Source organism: Pectinophora gossypiella, chromosome 17, assembly GCF_024362695.1.
Source record: "Pectinophora gossypiella chromosome 17, ilPecGoss1.1, whole genome shotgun sequence".
In the NCBI taxonomy this organism is placed as follows: Eukaryota; Metazoa; Arthropoda; class Insecta; order Lepidoptera; family Gelechiidae; genus Pectinophora; species Pectinophora gossypiella.
Genome location: NC_065420.1, coordinates 4,519,584 through 4,545,092, shown reverse-complemented (window position 1 = coordinate 4,545,092; position 25,509 = coordinate 4,519,584). Strand labels below are relative to the sequence as shown.

General features: G+C 36.2%; 1 protein-coding gene across 1 annotated transcript in view; it reads left to right on the top strand.

The window, feature by feature from the left end:
• The window catches only part of LOC126374415 (YLP motif-containing protein 1-like), a 61,660-nt gene that overhangs the window by 21,800 nt on the left and 14,351 nt on the right, over positions 1-25,509 (top strand). The window contains exons 2-3 of the mRNA XM_050021059.1: positions 17,028-17,234; positions 18,421-18,598. Of these exons, the coding sequence (XP_049877016.1) occupies positions 17,028-17,234; positions 18,421-18,598 (385 nt within the window). The remainder of the gene's footprint in view (positions 1-17,027; positions 17,235-18,420; positions 18,599-25,509) is intronic.

The window sequence follows — 25,509 nt, the reverse complement described above, 5'->3', positions numbered from 1 at the left end:
GCGCACCACATGTAGTCACGTCGAACAAGGCTAATAAATTGACGTAAGTACATTTATGAACACGCAACAACTTATAATTTATTTGTCATTATTATTATCTTCGATACTTTATGACTGCACATGCAACGAAAATGTTCATCTGTACACAGAAATTGTATTTATTTTTGCTTAATATCTTATGTTCTTCGGAACGTTTGACCAAAGAGACCAAAATGTTTTTTGACCAAAGGAACATACAGAATATATAATTATTTTGTTATTTTTTGACGTGATTTATTTATTTAGATAGGTATACCAACAGTACACATATTGTAAAGTTATAAAATTCAAGTCTGAAAATAGTTTTTGTATATGTGCCTCGTACGGCTGATGATTATGATGATGATGATGATATGTGCTCCAATTGTGGTACACAATGCATTCACAATTACAACAACAAAATGTATATATCTTGGTGTATATAATTATATATAAATAAATATGTATAAAACTTAAACATTAATTATCTTCTAAATGAAAACAGCCATATACCTTCTTAACAAATATAAGAGTTAAAAATATTTATTGTAGATTTGCCAAGCCTGAGGGTGCTCAGATGGCCGTGAACCTCAACTCAAGGCGTCAAAGAAGTAAACGACCCTATAATGGTCTGATAGCAATAAGCGCTGAATGAGGGACATAATCGACCACGCCGGCGGGGTAGGTGTTAGAGTTTGGTGTGATGTTCCCAATAGTTATAGAGGGCTGGTTGTTTGAGGATTGGCAGTCAGAAGAAAACGTCCAGAATACCGTAACAATCACTGAATTTAATTTCAATTCTTGTCACGTTTACAAACAGTAGTTCAATGGAGCAGAAGAAAAAACGGAAGTGAAGCTATAAATATTGCCATTGCAATCAAAATATTAATTTATTGTTGGGGTTGCCAACAGTCTTGACAGATTGGCTGTCTCTATGGCTAGAGTATAAAATATGTAAGTAATTTATTTTTTCTCGCTTCAAAAAAACGTTTTGTTTCTGTCTCTCTTTTGAGTGATCATTCGCTCGTTTGGTCTAAATCCACCTTTACCAGACAAAATGTCAACAATTTACATATGAGTAATAAAGTAAAAAATAATAACACGACTAACAACCACAGTAACAGCTTCCTCTATTACCGTAATCTCTAGACAACTTTTAAATTATAGGTATTCCATTGTTACACACTGATCTCAAAATAACGCGTTAGTCATAGTATAAATCACACGCCATTTTGTATGAAAAATACACTATTAAAGGTGAGTAACGGTTGTAATGTCTAGTAATAATATTCATTAGGACTTATTTCTAGACATATACTTAAGTATCTAAATAACTTCTCCACTGGACTAAGAAAACTTCAAAATAGAAATAGAAAAAATCGGGTACCATCCAGTGATATTACGTGTCGAAATTTTCTGATGACGTCATCAGTTTTTTTTAGGTATTTGTTCTGTAAGTGATAGAAATTATAATGGCACATAAAACTAAAAATTTGGACAGTGCGTACGTTTCGAATGAATTTTTAATCTGTTTTCAGACGTAGGGCCTAAATACAAAGTGTTCGTGCATGTTGTGTACTTGTGGCTTTACCTAAACCGATCGTAATTACAAGTTTGTATCTAAAATAAACAAAAAGTAACAACCTAAACGAAGTTTTTTTTTCTTTAAAATATTACATTACAAACACTTTTATTAAAAGTTTTCTTGACGTGACTTTTTGAAGATTTAACTGCTTAATTAACTACTTGGCTGGAATTTAATAAAAGTCATTATACTTACTCGCATTACACGTAAGTATTTCATAACACTGTCAAAATTGCACAAGTTTTTACGTTTCATCCATTAAAGTGCCAACTTTCTATTTATGTTGAAATGTGATTTAGTTGTCGAACGAAATATCCGAAATATGTATAAATATGTATATATTTCGGATATTTCGTTGAGCAATTGAGCATACGGATCGTCTGATGGTACGCATTTATCTACGCTTTTATATTACCATTTGATTTTAACTTCGAATAACATCTGAATATTATATATGTCACCGTAAAATTGTAAATAACGTTAGATTATAATCTATCTCGCGAGATTGTGAACTGTCGAAAAATTGTGAAACGTAATATACTGCTTACAATTTAACGTATTATTATTCGTCAGATTCTAACGTTATTTACAATTTTACGGTGACATATATATAGGGTTTTACGGTATCGAATACTGAGGGGGATGATTCGTACGTTATTCTAAGTTAATATCAAGTAGTTCTATACCCCCATAAATATAAAAGCGTAGGTAATGCGTACCATCACACGATCCGTATGCGCTCAGTATTTTATAAAAAAAAAAGTTTTCTCACTCGGTTGTCCCAGGAAGTGATTTGTGAATCTGCGGAAATAAGTTAACCGCAAGATCGTTTTACTATCTATACATATAGTTATATGAATAATCGCAGTCTGTAGACAACAGGGGGGTTAAAATGACCACATCGAAGCAATTCCTCAAAGACAGCAATATTGCTATTTAACATTTTGTTTGCATTGCGCACTTACTTTTATATGCGCAAATGTCAAATTGCAATATTGTCTTCTTAGATGAATTGCTTCGATGTGGCCATTTTAACCCCCCAGATATCTAGTTTTATCTGTAGGTCATGGACGAGTAACTTAATCTCCGTAGTCTTTTTTATGCTTTATAAAATGGAACTAAACAAACGAGTAAGTATATTATTTAATTACTAACATAGTGTTAGATAGAAGAGAATCGATCAACTATGCTAATGAATGTCACAACACTAGCTTATTCTATTTTGACAGATCTTATTCTTACCGCGCATTGAGGCTATTGTAAAAATGACATCTTTATTGAAAAAGATGTACTGAACTACAACCGGAACAATCGGAACCGGCATGCGCGCATGAAGCAATTGATGAATGTGGAGGAAGCAACAGAAGTGTGTCAGGATCGAAGCAAATGGAATTCTATAACGTCTGCTTACCCCGGTGGGAAATAGGCGTGAGTTTGTGTATGTATGTACTGAACTAATCGTTCTGTTTAATACTTAATAGATAAAAGTAAGTTCGTTGTTATCAACTCTCTATCTGCAATAAATACCTGTCACTTTTGACATTTCTCAAAAATCTAATTTTGAAGGACCTTTAAGTCATTAATCTTTAAATGTATCTATTCTGTGCTATTCTATTTTTGGACGTTCATCAAAACAAGATAAAAACTATGACCGAATACAAAATATTTTAAAAAGAAAAAAGAAACAAATGTGTTAAAATTATCGTTCATTATGAAAACACTAAAGGCATTCGGCACGGGGTCCTTCGATCTTAAAAATCTTTAAAAAAAAAGAAACAAAATCTTATCAGAAAAACTTTTAAATTATCAAAGTCTCGAAATGTCTTTAGTGTTATTTTGGGGTCTAAATTTAGCTTTATGATTATGGTACGTGGAGTTCGAAGGAGACCTGACATTAGAACGGGTTTAATAATAATACCCGTTGCAGGCTGCATATAATTCGTATGCAAAATATATTTATTATTAGGGTCTTTTCAAATACTAACGATCGCTGTGTTGCGTTCAGTCCACCCCGTTAAATGCAAAAAAAATCGGAGTCTTAGATATTATGATCACAAATTGACAATGGTACCTTAAGTTGCTATAATTGCTATAAATTGTACGAACACACATGGTCGCAATAAAACATTTCTATTCTATTCTAATTCAATGGAATAATGGCTTTTTATTTTAATTAGTTCTATAATATGATAGATTTGTTTGGGCACTTTTTAACCTTGATGCTTCGTTTGGTTTCTTGTTTTTGAGCAAATTTAAGTATGACATAAATATGATTTCAGTATTGTAGCCCTTCTACCCTCGTAAGTAATAGTTAAATGCACGATGAAAAATGTGTGTTTCTCGTAATACATTACAGTGTTTGTGTGTCGAGATCCTTATACTTAAGTAAAATCGAGACCGGTTAACCTTTGCAGGCGGATTGAGCTTGTTAGACTGTCGATAGTGATACTACATCTGACGCTTAAATATAATGCTTCTGCATAGTGTTATGTATGTAGGTATAATTTGACACTCCTTCAATGCAAATCTTTACACCTACCAACTCATATATGCCTAATGTAATGTGGCCTATGTTAATTAAAAGTCAATGCTTTCTAATCAATGCAGTCGTATGTTATGATGGGAGAATTCGCACATTAGTTTTTTTGTTTGTAAACTCTTTATTGCTTCAAAATACGAAGGAAATTTACATATCCTAACATAAACCATAGGCGAGCTTATCCCCAGTTGGGATTTCTTCCAGATAACCTTGTATTAATATAGGGGACCTACATCGAAGTGTCACGGGTTCGAATCCCGATTCTGTCCTAAGATTTCGCTTAACACGGTGCACGACCACGACTTCCCAAACATTACCCTTCGGAAGAATTTCGGAGACATATTTTCTTGTTTCATGAAGCAATGCTTTTTTGACCAAATTGGAAATGTCTCCAGAACATATTCAGTAAGATCTACTTTGAACCGGCGTGCATGAGTCAACCGACCCAACACAGAGAAGCATCTAAAAATATAATGACTTTGCACCAGACAGCTTTTCAGCAGACAGTTCAACCCAAAACTCAAACGATCTTGTTGACACCTTGGACCACCAAGAATGAGAGGTGTATTTTTGAAAACCAAACACCTTAATGGTCAATAAGTCTCCAATGGAATTATCTGTTTTGTCTTCGTCCGGAACAATAGAGAAGTAATGGTCTGACCACTATATAAGCCACCTGCGCTCTGAAGAGGGGATTCACACCACCGGTAGTTTTAGAGTAGTTTAGGTCACTCTTTGTAATTCTTTAACATAAGTACTTGTGTTAAAAAATTCAAATAAATATTTTTTTTTAAAAAGTCAGTAAAGCTTCAGTTATTTTGACTGGCGCCCAACGTGGGGCCCAGTTTCGCGAAAATCAGCTGGAAAATCGAGCAACGTGATCCAGAAAGTCCCGTACGTCGTAACTAGCAAAGCTTCGTGTGACTCTCAAGTCTTCTAACTGGGAAGCCCAACAAATAAATTTGTCAAGAAAGAAGCTATGTTGCTGACCCGCGCCACCGTGCTGCTGCTGCTGTGAGTGCCCTTTTGTATGAATCCTTCTCGATCCAAGCCCTTCTTCCTCAAACCTCCAACTTTTGTATTTAGATCTAAGAATATCGGTAGTGAATCCGACCCAAGTCATAGTATTGTGGGTGGTTTAAGCTCCGCTGAATCGCGCAGCTCATTAAGTGTCCCTTGTGGTGAGTTTAGTCCCATAGCTAAAGAGACATCGTTAACTACAATGGACCCAAAAACGTTGATAAATTTTGTTCCCACATATGATGGAGAACCATTTACTTTATATAATTATGTTAATTCTGCCAAACAATGGTTAGAAATAGTTAATGAATCGAAAGAAACAGTTATGTTGCTATTGAGCAAGTTAGAAGGGAAAGCTGCCCTTAGTGTGTCTATGGTAGATCATGGGTTTGAATGGGCGAACATAGTGGCCGTCCTGAAAGCAGAGTGTGGAGATAATCGTGATTTTAATACGTTGCTCATAGAGCTGTCAAACGTCAAGAAAAAGGGAAGTTATAAAGATCTTATATTTGAGCTTAAACAAAAACTGTTTTTTATTAAAAGTAAGCTTGCGGATAAATATAATAATAAAGTAATCATCGAAGAAGTGATGGACCCTTATATAAATACCGCTCAAAACACCCTACGAAACAGTCTTCCTTATCACGATCAAATATATGTTTCAAATTGCAACTTTAATGACACTGCACAAAAAATACTACAACTAGAAGCCGAAGGTCGATTTGATAACATTAAGCAAAAATTCTCGCAAATTTTGCCACCCCCGCGAATCATAAATCAACAATCGTCTCAACATAATAACAATATGTTCAAGTATCAACAACCAGGACCGAGTAATGCCGCACCCAAACAAAGCTATAATAATTATCAATCGACACCGTTTGTGACACAACGACAAGTCGGACAGAATAAACAGAGTATCCCGTATCATCAACGATACCCATGGAAACCGAACGCTAATAACGTATTCAACCAACCTCGACATACTTATTTTGAACAATACAAGCCACAACCAGTAAGTGCTAATAAACCGGAGACGGAAGATGTTTCCATGAGAACTGCGCCGCGATTACGTCCTGGTGAAGTGAACTTGGGACGTGGTTATGTCGCAAAGGAAGTGTTTTATCATCCGGAAGAAAATGAGTACGACCCAGAACCGTACGAGGAATATGAAGAGTACGAAGAGTTTCCAGGTGAGAAAGAAAATTATAGTTATTCTAATCCGCCACCAAATCACCAAAATTTAAATTTTTACAACGAGCCTCAGAACGACGAAAAGTTATAGAATTTAATCATGTAAAATCTTACCTACCTTATTTTGAGACGGATAGTCCTAATTTGAAAGTTCTGATCGACACAGGAAGCCAACGCTCATTTATAACTAATAAAGCCGCGCAGTATTTTTCGGAATATTGGAGGCCGAGTAAATTCACTGTTAGGACATCACATGGAATAACATCCCATGACGGACTGATTGAAACTCCGTATTGGCGTAAATATTTTGGAGAAGATAAAGGGCCGCATACATTCTATGTTTACGACTTCAGTCCAAAGTACGACATATTAATGGGAACCGAAATGATAGAGCAAATAGAAGCAAAAATCGACTTGAAGGAAAGAAAATTAAGTTTACCTGGCAAGGAAATCTTGATTTTCCATATGACGGATGATGATTCATTGAATATCGATGACTTATGTAAGACGTATGCCGACTTATTTACGGAGGACGTCACAAATAGCTCGACCACCACTGTCAAGCATAAAATTATCTTAACGGCAGAAGAACCTATTTATCAACGTCCTTTTCGGCTGCCACAGATACAGCAAGAGGAGGTGAATAGTCAAGTCGATAAGTTATTATAAGAGAATATAATTCGACCATCCGAATCTCCGTGGGCATCACCGGTACATATAATCCCCAAGAAGTTGGATCAATCAGGAAAACCAAAATGGCGAATGGTCATTGATTACCGACGTCTAAATGAAGTCACTAAATCTGATAAATACCCATTGCCGAATATAGAGGAATTGTTTTCAAAATTACAGGGTAACAATTATTTTACTACTTTGGATTTAACGTCAGGATATCATCAAATAAAAATGGATGAAGATTCAATAGAGAAAACTGCATTTAGTACTCCGAATGGTCATTATGAATTTTTGAGAATGCCCTTTGGTTTGAAAAACGCGCCGGCTACGTTCCAGAGAATGATGAACAGTGTTTTTAAGAACGAGATAATGCGTAACATTTGTTTAGTTTATTTGGATGACATCATTATTTATTCAAAAACGAAGCAAGAACACATAAATAGATTACAACAGGTATTCGAAGCGTTAAGGAAAGCTAATTTAAAATTGAATAAAAATAAATGCGTTTTTATGAAGGAGGAAATAGAATTTCTAGGTCATGTTTTAAATAAAGACGGTCTAAAACCTAATCAAAAGAAAATCGAAGCAATTCAAAAGTTCCCCATTCCTAAAACTTTGAGAGAAATTCGAGCATTTTTAGGATTGATAGGTTATTACAGAAAATTTGTACCTAACTTAAGCAAAATAATTAAACCCTTAACGGAAGCCACTAAAAAGAACGCAATTATAAATATTTCGGATAAAAAATATATAGATGCAATAAATACTTGTAAACACCTACTTATAAATGCGCCTATTTTAGCATTTCCCGATTTTAATAAATCCTTTGTTATAACCACTGATGCCTCAGATGTTGCCTTAGGAGCAGTCCTGAGTCAAGATGGTCACCCTATTGTTTATGCATCGCGAACGCTGTCCGATACTGAACGGAAATACAATACAACTGAACGTGAGTTATTAGGAATATTGTGGGCAGTCACACAATTTAGACCTTATATCTATGGTAGAAAGTTTATTCTGAGAACAGATCATAAAGCGCTTATTTGGTTGTCAAAACTTAAGGAACCCAATCAACGATTAACTAGATGGAAATTAAAATTACAGGATTACGATTTTGCTATTGAACATGTGAAAGGAAAAGATAATTATGTGGTGGATGCTTTAAGTAGAGTTGAAATATTTCACACGGATGATAGTTCGTCGTCACCCCAGCCAGGTCCTTCAAATATGCCACCTACGCCACGAAATCAGAGAACAGACTCGATGCGCGTCAATGTGGAGGACGACCTTTCTTTATCTGACAGTTCCGAAAGTGGTACTCCAAGGAGAACTGTTCATTCTAATCAGCGTGATAGTGACTCAGGTATCCCAATAATAGATGCCTATCCACCTAAAAGGTTGCATAGAGCTATTTTTGAATATGCACCTTACAAAAAGGCGTTATTACGAAATGGAATTTGGTATTTTTATATTCCACCTGAAGATGAAGAACAAACAATTAAAGAATTCATGTTAGAGTATCTCCCCCACGAAAAATATGCTTTTATTATACCTAATGATGATCTTTATTGTAGAGTATCGGAAGTTTATCGGAAATATTTTGACCACAGTAAATTCAAACCCACTAGATTTACTAAATCACTTGTAGAGATAACTGACAAAGAAGAACAGTTAAGGTTAATTAAAGATTATCATTTACAAGAAAACAGACATGCAGGCATAGAGAGCTTGTATAGGCAACTTAGGGAAAAATATTATTGGGAGAATATGAAGAAACAAATTAAAAACTTTGCTCTACATTGTGAAACCTGTAAAAAGGAAAAATACAATAGGCAACCTTATACAACCTTGGCCTATGAGACTGAAACTCCCTATGAACCTATGGAAGTATGGCACATAGATTTTATGTCCTTGGAACGACAGTGGTATTTGACAATTATAGATAAATTCTCTAAATATGCGATAGTTAAGCCGACAGAAAAAAGTAGAGTTTACGATACCTTAATTGAAATATTCGCTATGATAGGAGCGCCTAGGAAAATAGTACATGATGGAGAACAGTCATTTTGTAGCGAAATAGTAAAGGAGCTATTTCAAATATATAGCATAGTTGATCACACAACAAGTCCTCAACATCATAAATCCAATTCTGATGTAGAGAGGCTACATAATACAATTCAAGAACTTTATAGATTGCAACGCGACTCCGATTTGGATCGAACTCAAAAAATTCATTATATCACTCACGCCTATAATAATACCACACATAGTACTATCAATATGACGCCCTTTGAAGTTCATTTTGGTAGGAAACCTAAGCTTAAAAGCTTTGATAATTTACGTGTAGTCATTCAACAATATACAGCACAACAAAAGGATTTTGTAAATAAATTAAATAAAAACGTTCACGACTTAATAAAAAGGCAGAAAGAACAGCGTAACAATTATACAAATAAACGCGTTAGGCCCCCGAAAACCTTTGATATAGGGGACTTAGCTTATTTAAAGAATAGTATGGCAGACAGGCACAAAACAAAATCAAGATTTTTGGGTCCATATAAAATAGTTTCTATAGAACCTAATAATAAGTATAAACTTAGCAATGGAAGAACTTATCATATTGAGGAACTCATTGTTACAGAGCCATCACTGCCCTCAGTTTCGAGTTCAAGCAGTTGAGTCGAAATGAGCACGTTATTCTGGTAGGGCTTAAGCCTACTCGTATTATAGAAGGAAAGTGGACTATTATACATAAGTTAAATATAGAACCAATAATGGAAAAGTTAGATATGATAGATAATTTCTTGAAAGATGTTATGTTAAAATATCAATTAGATGATATCAAACCTATTTATCAAAGAACTGAAATAATATTAGATCATGTAAGAGAAATATGTAATCATTTAGATATTCAAAGTAAAACCAGAGTTAAGAGAGGTCTTATTAATGGGCTAGGTTCAGTAATTAAATCTATCACTGGTAACTTGGATCAAGATGATTTGAATAGCATTCAAAAAGATTTAGAAACGCTTAGAGTTGCTTATAATAAACAAATTTCTGTAACCAATGATTCATTAGAAGAATATAATAATCAAATAGCTAAGATAACTCAATTACAAAATGAAATTGAAAAGAAATATGTATTAATGACGAATAATAGAAATCAACAGAGAGTAGCTATAGGTTTGTTATTACAAGCTCAAACTTTACAAGAAGTAGCTGAAAGACTAAGTACTGCAATTACTTTTTCTGAACATGGTATGTATCACTATAGTATAATTCAATCTCATGTCTTGGAAAATACTGTAAAATCTATTCCTAAAAATATTATGATTTCCGATAATTTAAATGATATTGAACCATTCATAAAAGTAAGTAGTAAAATTGTATCTGGTAGCGCGTATTTCATTTTGGAAGTGCCATTAGTTAAGCAGAACATCTATCAAACTAGAAAAATTGTTCCAATCATCCTTAGTACCCCTGCCTGCTCCTATCCTTTATTACAAAAGGTTACCATAGCTTACAACAAAGAAGATGTCTATGAGGTTGTGGACTGCAAGGAGCTTGACATATTAATATGCAAGGGAAGCCCTATAAGGATGGAAACATGTGAAACCGAAATTCTATTCAAGAAGGAAGGTATTAACTGTCAAACTGTTCCAGTTATATGCCCCGATGAAGACATTCAACAGATAACATCGAAAGCGATCTACATGTTTTTTTAATAAAACAACTGAAATAAGGTTTCGGTGTAATAAAGAAGAAAATACTGTGTGGGCAAGAGGATCATACATATTGAGTGGAGAAAATTGTGAATTGAATGTTTCGGGAACACAGCTTTTCAAGACAAGTGAATCAGAAGAAAATATTATTATAGCTGACATTGAGTTACCAAGAATGGAAACAATACCAGAGGTTGAACTAAGTTACGATAAATCAAAAATAACAGCAAAAATTAAGCAAATAAGGGAAATCCAGACTTTGACGTTACAAGAAACTCATGAAATAATTCAGTACAGTTGGATCGCTGTTATCACTATAATTATAATTGCTGTTCTATTATATTTCAAATTTTGCCGATCCAAGGTTAGTTTGAAACCATGGACTTCAAATTTGGAGGGGGACAGTCAACCGACCCAACACAGAGAAGCATCTAAAAATATAATGACTTTGCACCAGACAGCTTTTCAGCAGACAGTTCAACCCAAAACTCAAACGATCTTGTTGACACCTTGGACCACCAAGAATGAGAGGTGTATTTTTGAAAACCAAACACCTTAATGGTCAATAAGTCTCCAATGGAATTATCTGTTTTGTCTTCGTCCGGAACAATAGAGAAGTAATGGTCTGACCACTATATAAGCCACCTGCGCTCTGAAGAGGGGATTCACACCACCGGTAGTTTTAGAGTAGTTTAGGTCACTCTTTGTAATTCTTTAACATAAGTACTTGTGTTAAAAAATTCAAATAAATATTTTTTTTAAAAAGTCAGTAAAGCTTCAGTTATTTTGACTCATGTATGAAACGATTGATGAATGTAGAGGAAGCAAGAGAAGTATGTCAGGATCGACGCAAATGGACTGGCAAATGACCGAATGGACACAAATGGAACATGGAACATCCATAGTCTCTGTTTATCCCGGTGAGAAATAGGCGTAAGTTTATGTATGTACAGTCATGAGCAATATAATGTACCCACTTTAGGACTCTTTTGAACTAACATATTTGACATTTAGTGAGACTTACAGTTCAATTTGTCAAAAAAGTTAGTGTGACATGGTACCAAAGTGTATACATATTAATGCTCGTTGCCGTACGTGTAGAGTGCGTTTTTTCCGCGTTTTAGTTTTTAAACTTATATTTCTTTCTTTATTGATGAGCACCGTTTCATATTCTCATTCAAACGCCATACAAATAAACTGTTGATGAACAAATAAAAGTATCTCATTTGACTATTAGGTTGTTTTCTAGTGTATAAGCACAATACTAGTTTAGTGCTCCTTTGTCCGAGTCCGTATAGATAGGATTGTTCGTCACTATGGTAACGTATTACCTCAATGGATTGTTCTATAAAACACGGAACTCATTTAGTATCTCGCCTACGTCACATTAGCTGTATGGCCGTACAACGGTTGAATACAAACATCATAGTAGAGTAGTTTCATTCAATACCTTTTAATCTTTCGAACGCCGGAACGCGGATCTCGACCAGACACAATGTAAAATCTATTGTGTCTGGTATCTCGGCATATGAGAGGTTAAGTATAAATAATGACAAAATATACACCAATACTCATTACCTACTTAAGATAAAATCACATAAACTTTGAGAATAGGTACCTATTTTGTTATATTTGTGACTACGTATGTTTAGGTTAACTTTGGAAATACCAGCGCATATATTATGTTATTACATTCTGCATGATTCACAGATATGTACTTTACTAGTATTTTATAAAAAAATAAACATATGGGTCTTATTTTTAGAGTCATTAATGCGACAATCAAGTTAACAGGCGATAAACCTGCCTCTATTAGGACAGAAGTACTTACATACCTACTTATTATCCAAAATGTATCTCATCGCAACTATAAAGCATGAAATATTATTATCTGTGGAATTTGTCTATAACTAAGTTCATTTTTTCTAAAAAAGTTACAAATTTCGAACTTTCCTAAGTATGTACCTACGAAAGAAATGCCTCAAACAAACTTTTCTTCTGTATTCAAATAAGATAATTAAAAGCATATTAAACTAGAAAGGTTATGACTTAAAATGACAAGCTTCCTCTTCCCGATTTCAAAAACAGAACATAAAACAACATTTTAATCGGCGTTCTATTCGCGTGATCAATGTCAGCGGGTTTTACCTACACTTCACTTTTAATTTACATAAATAAGCAAAAAATGCTCTCGAAATAAATAGGTGCGTGTTAAAGAGGCTCCCTCTATTTCAATATTAGATTAGCATACCGAAGAGATATAATATTCGATTTATATTTTGGCCTAATATCAAGTTACTTATTAAAAAAAAACAAGATTTTTAACAAATTGAAAATGGAACAGTGAAGACCAATCAACACAGTTTTCGATGTTTAAATACCAAGGAGTTCTATTTTATTTGTGTGAAACATTTCTTACAACTACATAGTGAAGCAAAGAACCAAAACTTTGATACTTCGGAAAAGAATATAAGTATGTTGCTATTTGACAACATAATCAAATCAAATACTTGTTTGAAATGTCAAAACGAAAACTTTTCTATTAAGTACCTACATTATGAAAATACTGGCCTGTTACGTCATCAGTAAAAGTAGTCAAAAGTATTGTAACTTATTTCATAATTACGAAAATAAGCCAAAAAGAAAAATGGGATTGATTTTTTATTATGGTAGACTGGCTATTTCTAGATTCGCATTTCATCATTTATCTTTGACCCAGTTTTATTAAATAGATTAGGTTTTTACCTATAAGTAGTTAAGTTAGCATCACATTACATTGCATAGCGAAATTTAATCCGAAAACGAAATGATACATGGAAAACCACAAGGCAAGGTCATCGAATCTTCAAACTACTTATAAATACTTTTACGAAAAGTCCTGTTATGCCAATAGTAAAAAAGAGAATGTATTTCACTTTATTGCTCAATTTTAATAAATTACCATCTCCGTTGCTTGTTATGAATACTCGCAGGTCAGGGTCGTTCGCGAGAGGGCGAGGACCTTATAATCGTAAAATAGTTCTAGTTTCACATAAGACCTTGCGCACTTCACGTTTATTTTGAACATATGGAGTGGATAAACAGATAGGGGAATTGAAAGGGCCACATTGAAGCAATTCATCTAAAAAAGCAACAATATTCCTATTTTTCCGCACTTATTTATATATGCAATGGCCCCGATTCCTGCAGACACAGCCTAATTTTATTTTAAGTTATATCCATAATGTTCATATCCGTCGAAAAGGAAAGGGACGGGTGATTCACAGCTCTTAATTTTAGGAAGAATGAATAAATGAATGAATAACCCGGGCGAATTAAAAATGTATGTCGTTGGTATGCAATCCGTTTGACGTGCTGTCTACTTACCTGTGTCGGGTTATTGACTGATGAATTAAAATTTTTAGACGGTTGTTTTAGATTTGTCCTTAAAATTGACGTGTGTTCCATAAATTTTATGCTTGTCGATTACCCGTCCTTTTCCTTTTCGGCGGATAAGAAAATGACAGATATAACTTAAAATAAAATTAGATGGTATTTACAGGAATTAGCACCAATATTGGACTTTAAATGATTAGCTTCGAAGTGGCCTTTTTAGACCCTCTGATCGCTGCAGATACACTACATCGACCAAGAGCAACGTTAAGATTTAAGACACATAGTGACATAGATTTCAAACATAATCCTCTTATTTTTTTTAATTAGTGACAACCCTCAGCGCTCCCCACTCGTCCGACCAAGTAGTTAATGCCATCTGAGGCAAACCTACAAAAAGTCACGACAAAAATAGTGGCATAGATGGGAATTTTGTAGAAACTATGCCGCGTTTCGCGTCCGGATTTCTTTAAGAGTCCATACAAACACATTTCAACTTCAAAAAAAATCCCATCTCCAGAACGCTCCTGTCGCCTGTGTGACTTAACCTTATAACATCAAAAGTTCAATGCAACGGGACCTTAACTTTATGCATGTTTCTTGTTTTTTACCAAAATAAAATGTATAAATAACATCGAACAGCCAAGTATACGCCCACAAAAGCCTGCTATAACGATATCCTAGAATGATATTATTATCCTAGATTTTTTAAATTCATTTTTACCATTATACGTGTATTTTTGCGGTTAATAAAGAGAGGTACTTAGTGCCTTGTCTAATTATAAGACATTTTGTGCTTTGTTTTACATTGTCATCATTATCATTTGTAAGTATTACCAAAAATCTCTATTTATTTAAGAGCTGCGCTCTTGTCGGTGGAGTAATCGCCATTCCTCTCTTCTTCCCGCCAAATCCTTCACCTCCTGATACAATACGACCTGCACTTTCTCTTTTATTTGTTTCATAAATGTTCTCCTAGGTCTACCCCATCCTCTCGTTCCTTAAACTTTTCCTTCTGTGATGTTTTTTATAAACGAATGGTGTCGTATCAGGTGGCCAACCATATTTCCTCCCCGGTTCTCTATAGTCTTTATTATGGTTCTTTTTTCTTCTACTCTTTCCATCACTTTTTCATTTGACACCATTTCAGTCCAGCTTATACTCTTCATACATACATAAACTCATGCCTATTTCCCACCGGGGTAAGTAGAGACTATAGAATTCCATTTGCTTCGATCCTGACACTTCTCTTGCTTCCTCCACATTCATCAATCGCTTCATACACGCCCGCCGGTTCAGAGTAGATCGTACTAAACCTTTTCTAAGGACATCCCCAATTTGGTCAATGTAAGCCCTTCTAGGTATACTCTCCATCTTTCGCCAAAAATAAGTATGTAAATACTAATTATACTAACGAAAAGACCGTTGCCGATTTCTTATCTGGTGAGCTCTGTATAAGTAGTAATAATCATACTCGATCATAAGTAGGTACTAGTTTTTTTTTTAAATGAAATCTCGTTCAAGACACGTTTAAGCCGGTTTTGGGTAATTGTCTTGTAGTTTACTGTCCAATTAAATTCAAGATGGTATAATGATTATATTTAAGTAATCCAATCTGAGGGAAATCTACAAAAAGTCAAGCAAAAAAGAAATAAAAAAGGGGATCTTAAATATGATGATAATTAAGAAACGGGCGCGTTTAGTCTTCTGATTACTTGCTCTGTCTAACCCATTACGGAATACGAGTTTGGATTCCTATTTAAAAGAAGAGAGGACATCATTCTTTTATTCTTTTCAGCACAATGAATATTGAGATGAGTTATAAGAAGAGAATACAATATTATGACAATCCACGCGTGTTATGTCAATTGATTTAATTCTAAGTTGGTTGGTACTTTGAGATAATGGTATGTTATGGAAACAATTACAATAATACCTATATTATAATAACATAATACATTTCAACGAGGAAAATAACAATAAAATGTATTGTTATGAAAATGGTCATAAACATGAGCCTGATTTCTTTATGGCTTTATGTTTTTAATATAGCCATTTGAGTTTATCTATTATACTAATCGTGGTTACTTCGTTATTTATTTAGAAGTTCCTTATAGATAAATACTTAGTAATTACTTAGCGGCACAGCAACTGCGCCGCCTTAGCCCTACGACCATTATCTACCGTAGATAGCATGCGCTGCTCCTATTGGTCGAAATCCTCGATATGATACGCGCCGTGCGCCGCGCGGTTGCTGTGCAGAACCTGCTGAATCCATTCTGGGGAAAATTATCTGGGTCAATAACCACCAACAAAAGACGGCTTCAACCAATGCTAGTACAACATTTATCCACGTAGATAGCATTCGTTGCGTCTATTGGCTAGAACCCTCGGCGCGGAACCCATACCGCCTTTCCTCTCCTGCCGCTTTACTCTAAAACTCTACAGAATGTAGATAATGATTAGGAATGTTGGTTATTCGTTTATAAATTTGTTTCAATCTACACAGATGATAATCATGTACTTAATTAAAATTAAAAATATAAGTAAACGTGACTTTCAATACGAACTCTCTGATGATCTTGCATTCTTCTCTTCTATCGTGTGGATTGTAAGGTGGACTACCAACCCCATCAACCCTGGTGTCAGGGTTATTACTGAGCCACCATAGGCCCCTGACATGACTCATGTAACGACTACGTACTTACATCAGTAAGTAATGACCGGGACCAACGGCTTAACGTAACGTACTTTTTGGACAATCAGGTGATCAGCCTGTAATGTCCTAACCAAACTCCCTAGTTTGGTCAGGGATCACAAAGTGATTTTTCTGATTTGTCCCCACCGGGATTCGAAGCTACGCTGAAGATACATGCTAATTTTGTTTTGTTTTTCTTGCCAGGAATACTCCCAGAAGCTCTGAGAACGAAGTGCGTGCGCTGCACGGATCGACAGAAGAAGACGGCCGTGAAGGTCATCAAGAGGTTGAAGTACGAGTACCCGGAGGAGTGGGGAAAGCTGTCGGCCAAGTGGGACCCCACCGGGGACTTCACCAGATACTTCGAGGTGGTGTTGGCTAAGGACAACTTTAACGGCGTTTTAGGAACAGGTGAGATGGTAGATCTAGCATGTTAATCAGAAATCAGAATCATTTATTCAACGTAATTATCATGGATAAACTTGTTGAAGGTCAATGTAACATTTTTGAATTTACGTCATTTCGCAAGCTGTTATGGCTGAGGAGAAGAAATGATAAGAAACTGCAACAGCAACACATCTTTTAAAAACCAATGAGGATATACATTACAAGTTATTTAATAACTAGAGGAACACATTAAATACCAGACATTTTTATCATTTAGGTAGTCATTAATCTTATAATAAGCTTTTTTACATAAAGTAAGCTTCACATGAGCTTTAAATTTATTTTCTGACAAATTTAGAACATCGAATAATTTAAAAAATATTTTTGGAATACACTAAAAACGCAAACGAACGCGTTGAAGTCTTTTCTACGGTCGTTACCGGTAAAGAGTTATAATATACCTAAGTACTTTGCACTTCAAATAACCTTGAAACTTCACAATCAATACACCACATAACCCAAAACAAAAGTCTTTTAAAGATTAATGACACAAAACCTTTGAAAGAACGCTTTTAGTTGTATGCTATTCACTCAATACGAATTCTTTTCAGATATGATACAAAGAGGCATTGTGTAATCGTAATGTTTAAGGAATGTCCAAATAGTATTTTTCCACAGTAGTGATTCAGGTTAGGACCCTGTCTCACTAGGACACCATCTTGGCGCCACATTGGAGCAAAAGGTATGCTGTTGGATAAAGGGTGCCTCATCTGGTTATGCAACAAACCCTAGAAACCAGGTGATATCAATCGTTTAAGATCCAAACATGAATTTAAACCCATTGTTTTTCAATTCACGTTTGGTTCGTAGATAATTGATATCACGAGGTTTCCACGATTTGTGGCCGGTCTTCTTCTATCGTGTGGGTTGTGAGGTGGAGTACCAACCTCATCAACCCTGGTGTCAGGGTTACTATTGAGCCGCCAAAGGCCCCTGACATGGCTCATGTAACGACTACTTACTTACATCAGTAAGTAGTAACCGGGACCAACGGCTTAACGTGGCTTTTTGTGTCCGGTTAATGGAAAGAGACTATTTCATGGGACTAAGACATGACCGGTGAGGAGTGAGTACATGTTGTGTTATATACACCTATATAGGTGTGATGCTATTTTATGTTATCTATATTATTCCATCACCTCTCTTCCAGACACAGCGTCCAGCGCATTCCCGCAGCCAGTACCAACCGTGCCGACCGTTCCGCCGACCCCGCCAACGCCGGCGCCGACCGCGCCGACCCCGGAACCCTCGCCGCCAACCCTGCCGGCCAGCTCAGGGTTACCTCCAGCTGACGGCTCTACTTCGGCTCGCCCAGTTATACTTAATAGGTATCATTATGATTATTAAAACAAAAGTAGCAGTAACAATCAAAAATCAAGATTGATTGCCATCTTGGTATTGATATAGATATAGCTACAATTTAAAAATCATGAATTGGGTCGGAAAATTCCACTTGATATCGACTCAGAATCATGGTCTGAATCATCCCCCTCAGTATTCGTTACGATGTCACTAACACTGTGTATAATGAGTGAATATTTAAAAGTGAGATATTAGTAATTTAAAAAAAATATAGAAGTTCTACACGAGTGATTCGACGCATACAAAATAGGAATTCAATAAAATAGAAAGTATGAGTTTTTCCAGTGCAATTTTTTATGTTATACTTAAGTATGTTATTATCATGATAATATACTTGCTGACTCTAAAACATTTACGACGCAAACAATATAATAAGGATAACACGACCTCCATAAAACAAATCAATTTGCATGCGGAGGTTATGATGCGTCTTATGCATATCAAATGAGATGTATCAATGTTGGGCAATACCCCGCGATGATACGAAGCAGCAAATTAATAGTATATTGGGAATATATATGTGATTTTCAAGATTTTCCAGCCAAATAGTTAAGGTCGAGGTACATCTTCAATAAGTTACGTCACACAAAAAACCAATAGGAGTAGTTAACGCGGGAAATACATACGCGGAAATATGTACATATCTTACTAATTCCTACTAATATACCTACTAATATTATAAATGTGAAAGTTTGTAAGTATGAATGTTTGTTACTCTTTCACGCAAAAAATACTGAATGGATTTTAATAAAACTTTACAATAATGTAGCTTATACATCAGAATAACACACAGGCTTTAACAATAAAAACAAAATCAGATGTTCTTACCGCAGAAACCGAAATCCACGCGGACGAAGTCGCGGGCTGCCGCTAATTTAATAATATTTTGACTGGGGGTTCAAAAGGCCACATTAACGGCCTCCGTGGTTTGAGCGTTGGGCTCACTATCCAGAGGTCCCGGGTTCAAATTCCGGAGGGGAAATATCACAAAAATCACTTTGTTATCCCCCTAGTTTGGTTAGGACATTACAGGCTGATCACCTGATTGCCCGAAAGTAAGATGATCCATGCTTCGGAAGGCACGTTAATCCGTTGGTCCCAGTTACTACTTACTGATGTAAGTAAGTAGTTGTTACATGAGCCATGTCAGGACCTTTGGCGGCTCAATAGTAGCCCTGACACCAGGGTTGATGGGGTTGATAATCCACCTCACAACCCACGCGATATAAAACATACAACACAAAACATAAACAGCTAAATATTACTTCGTCACTTGCAGTTGAAATTGCTACGAATTAACACCATAATTATAATTAACCTAACAATTTTAGTTGTACATGGGAATGCAAAAACCTACAAATTCACATACAATGTACCTTCAGTTACGAGAAAAACATTACCCTCCTTTCCATTTCGCCAGAGCCGAGTAATTAACACGTAAAAGCCATGTTACACTTAAACTTTTATTTCATCCATTATTGCCCATGCTTAAACTGGGTTGCAATTCACATATACTTACCTTCAGACTATCCATAGAGAAGGCCAATGACTTCGCGACAATAAACTCTTCAACCCCGATGTGGACCCTGGCGGCGTGCGCGACAATTTCCCTCATTCAGCATAAATCATTATTGGCCCACGAGGGTTGATTATGTTTTTCAAATATTATTCTCTCAGACTTGCTGGAGGGACTGGCCGGAGTACGCACAAGACCGTGAAAAATGGAAAGAGGAAGGGGAGGCCTTTGCCTAGCAGTGGGATCTTGTAGGTTAGATTTGATCCTCTCAAACGACAGACTGAGCCAAGGTTCGCGTCCAACTGGGCAAACAAAAATTGACACTGATACGGCTCACCACCTATCTCTTTGATTTAACAGAAAGCTCGGTATATCTCTAAGCACCTCAATTAGGATTGCCAAAAAATTCAAATGCAAATTCAAATCTAAGTATATTTATTCTGTAGGTAACATAGTTACATTTTGAAATTTATTTTTTTACATAACGATCGTCTCATCCGCCTAAAACTACGGTAACTTCAACCTTCACCTGTATAGCCGGGGAAAACAAGCTTGAAGAAAAACCTCAGCTCAGGAGACGTTCTTTAAAAAACCTTAGCTTATGTTTTGTTGTGTTAAAAGCGTTGATGTGGCATTTTAAACCCCCAAACCAGGTCTGTAAGCACACTACCTTTTAATAAATCTCAATAATCCAATTCAAGCTGACAAATTAGGTTTCTAACACATGTTCAATGTTAGGATTACTGCTTATAATTACAAGAACGTGTTTCCCGCTGCCAGATTTATTACACGGTACAATTTTAATTAGCTACCTCTGTTGAAGAATTTCATTGATAGTATACGACACCCGTGGTCCAGTGGTTGAACGTTGGGCTCACGATCCGGAGGTCCTGGATTCGATTCCCGAGAATAATCCCAAATTGAAAATTTCCTGTCTTTAATGGTAAGAACACTGGCTACTTTTCGTTTTCAAATTGGTTTTCTTGTACTCAGGTCCTATCTACCTCAAGGCTAGATACATACATAAACAGCCTATACACGTCCCACTGCTGGGCACAGGCCTTCCCTCAATCAACCGGAATATGGAGCACACCGGGGTATGGAGCATACTCCACCACGCTGCTCCAATGCTCCAATTGGTGGACGTGTTTTTACGGCTAATAGCCGGGACCAACGGCTTAATGTGCCCTCCGAAGCACGGAATCATGTTACTTTTTCGGACAATCAGGTGATTCAAGCCTGAAAAGTCCTAATCAATAGGACAGTCTCACAAAGTGATTTCGACAATGTCCCGATCGGGAATCGAACCTGGACCTCCAGATCGTGAGCCTAACGCTCTAACCACTAGACCACGGGGGCTGTTAGACCACGACCACGACCAAGACTAGGTAATAAACCTCTTTTTATATAACTATTGCGCCTTTTTACTGTCACGGGAACGGACATCACTGCGCGTAACCATGACGACGCGAGGACGAACCTGCGCAGACGACCGCCATTTTTATTTTCAACTTATACGCTGCGAATTATACTTACCATGCGTAATCGTGTCGTGTACTATGATTGCCTCAGTAATTATTCTAACATCGCCTAGTAACCAAACCAGTCCACTTCGATACCCACAAACGATTTCCAACATGCGAATTGAATTAGCTTATAATTGTCAAGTTGAAATAACTATGATGTAACGGTTTACAATTTGCTTAGGTACGCATTGTTAATAGGTAGGTGTTTTACGAGGTTTTAAGTTATTCTTTCTAGTTTATTTTTTCATTATATATCTCTCAAAACACAAATAAACAGCCTATATACGTCCCACTACCAGGCACAGGCCTCCCCACAATCAACCGGAGGGGGTATGGAGAATACTCCACCACATCGCGAGTTAGTGGAGGTGTTTTTACAGCTAATAGCCGGGACCAACGGCTTAACGTGCCTTGGCGTGTTTTAAAGGCGATTCAAGCCTTTAAAACGTCCTTATCAAACAAAGGGAGTCTCACAAAGTGATTTCGACAATGTTGTTTTTTTTCCACTGTGTATGTCATTACGGTAATCACCAATTTGCGGTTAACGATTGATTAAAAAATACCATTTGTTATAAACAAAGAATATTTACTGGCGGAAGAATTTAATAAAATTTTAACCCATGTTAACCGAGAAATGCGTTTTCTGATGTACCTATATAAACATGACCTACCTACCTGTAATTCGGCTGGTTTTCTTTTCGGGTTAGATTGGAAGATCAGGCTGTAGCTTCTGTAAAAAGCGGGAACATGACAAATTTTCAAGTTAGGTAAGCGGATCGTGTGTAAAACCGGTAAATGATGTTTCTTAAGCTAAAAATAATAATAATAAAGTGGGCTGTATAGGCGTCTTATATAAGCTTAATAAATCTTTACCATATCCATTTCAAATCAAATAAACCCTGAGAAAATATCACCAAGCATAAATTATAATAAAAGCCAAGTATCAAGTACCATGTATACCAAGTATAGTCATATTAATTATAGAGAATTATAATTATAGAGTAAAAAATGAAATTATTTACGACATCACATTAAAATCCTCAAAAATAACAGTATTTCTCCACTATTTAATGGATGTTTTTATACATAGAAACCTTCCTCTTGAATCACTCTATCTATTAAAAAAAACCGCAGCAAAATCCGTTGCGTAGTTTTAAAGATTTAAGCGTACATAGGAATATAGGGACAGAAAAAGCGACTTTGTTTTATACTATGTAGTGATAAATAATGAAATGTTTTAACGGTCAATCTTGTAATAAAATAAATCCGTTTCCATTACGGATACGTGGTCAGTCTGAAGTTTTAATTATGTCCAGTCAATCAAGATGGCTAATTAGCTAATAGCTGGCAACAGTACGCGTTCTTCACTATTTCTGATTGCATGTAAAAACTGCATTGTCTTTCAAGGAAAACCTGTTCAGAACGAAAGGCTCCATTCATTTTCTGTTTTACCCGACTGCTTCAGGAGAGTAATGTTTGTAACATAGACAACAACACGCCTGTATCCCATATAATACAGGGTGTTAGTGACATCGTAACGAATATGGGGGGTGATTCAGATGTCACTTACACCCCGTACATACAGGTAGCCATACAAGTAGGTATGGGTTTTAGTGACACGGTAACCTCACAAGGTAACCATAGTATTTGTTACGATGTCACTAACACCCTGTATATACATCCAGCCCTTGTCGTCCTCTCCACCTGTTGCAGTGCCCTTACCGGGTCCATGTTGATACTATAATACTAAGTACTTCTGTATTTTTATAACACCACATTTTGTATGAACACATGCTCGCCCCTATGTGTATGTCCCATGTAATAGAGAGCGTAACGCTTAAGCACTGGGCCACGGAGGTCTTTTTTTACGTGATGTATTGTAGATTTACTTGGCCGGACAAATGGAGAGCGCTGAAGGGTCTCACCCGGTACAACGTTTAAGACAACAGGCCTGAAAGTGCCCAGTTGGGCGCGAACTTCGGCTCAGGGCGTCGTCTGAGAGGAAAAATATTTGAACTAATCGACCCTATCGATAGTGATAAGCGCTGATTGAGGGAAATCGTCGACCACGCCGGCGGGGTCGTTATCGGGGTCCTGAACCACGGAGGCCAGCAGCATTAAAATCAAGTGTAACAGCAACATGCCTATATAATTGCCATTGACTGATAGACAATGAAGCTGACAAGATAATTGCTAGAATGTACCAGCCTGGGTATGCTTGTGTTTTTATCTATACATACTGAAATGCTTGTCATGTAGGTATGTCCATCTGCAAGCGTCTAAAGGTGATAATTAGATACCATAACGAGTTTTATTGCATTATATATCAATATTCAATATTCTTTATTTGCATACTATGATGGTGTACAAGTTTGTAAGTTACATATGAGTTTCACATCATAGACCCTTTCGGACACAACAAAATAGAAGTTAAAAAGAGAGAAGGAAGCTTTTAAGTAACATTAGTATCATTAAGGGCTGTAGTACATAAACTGCCTATATACGTCCCACTGCTGGGCACAGGCCTCCCTTCAATCAACCGGAGGGGATATGGAACATACTCCACCACGCTGCTCCACTGCGGGTTGGTGAAGGTGTTTTTATGGCTAATAGCCGGGACCAACAGCTTAACGTGCCCTCGGAAACACGGAATCATCTTACTTTTTCAGACATTTAGGTGATTCAAGCCTGAAAAGTCCTTACCAAACAAAGGACAGTTCACAAAGTGATTTCGACCATGTCCCCATCGGGAATCGAACCCGGACCTCCAGATCGTGAGCCTAATGCTCTAACCACTAGACCACGGAGGCTGTTAGGGGGGGGGGGGGGGGGGCTGTAGTAACATTTATGAAGGACTTTCCAATCGCGTTCCCCAAAAACACGATAGATGGCGTTGTTAAGTTTATGGATAACAGACATTTGCATGTTTTATCTTTGTTTTTGGGGTATAAATGACCATTTTTATTACACCAAAGTACAATTACAACTTCCACCCATTATTATTCTGATCAAAATAAGAGAAGCAATATAGGTTGCGACATCATTCTGTACATAATGTGATCCAAATATCAAACAACAATTAGTTGCATATATGCTTCTGCCATTACATTACATTTTTAAATAATTATGTATACACCATCAACGTTGAGAAAATAGATAACTATCACGTTAAAATTGAACAAGGCCATCTATCGTGTGTTTGGGAAACGTCGATTGGAAAGACCGTCATTGTAACATGAGGCATCATATAGTTCAAATTAGTTTTTCATTAAGTAAGTACTTATTCGAAACTTAAACTTTTTAGAAAATAGTTCAACTCTACATTCTTAAATTTGTAGCTTATGGATCTAAGGTACTTATACTGAATAAGGACCACCTTATTAGAATTCCTATGTTTGGGCAGAAAATTACATATTGTAGCAAAAATTGTTACTAAAACAAAATAATTTCTTAGCAGAACTTTTTAACGACATTTGTTTGTTTTATTATTAAAACTATTTACAAAGCGCAGGTATATTCACCAAAATAAACAAAAGAAGGCGCGTCAATTTTCTAGAACGGTCTTTCAATCAGCTGCTTAACACAAACCCAAAGCTACTCTCAAATTGCGGTGCTCAACCAAAATACCGCGACTGCATTTTGGCTATGGGTGGTTTAGAACATTGCGAGGGAAATTTTATTCATTTTTTAAAATGAGAAGTATGAGTTTTTGCTCATGGTGCTTATTAAGAGCCGGCCTTTACAGCATCTTAACATAATAAGTATTTCATAAGATTTGTCAATATTGAACCATTTTCGAAAAATTGTACTATTGTACCCGTTCTATCCTACTACA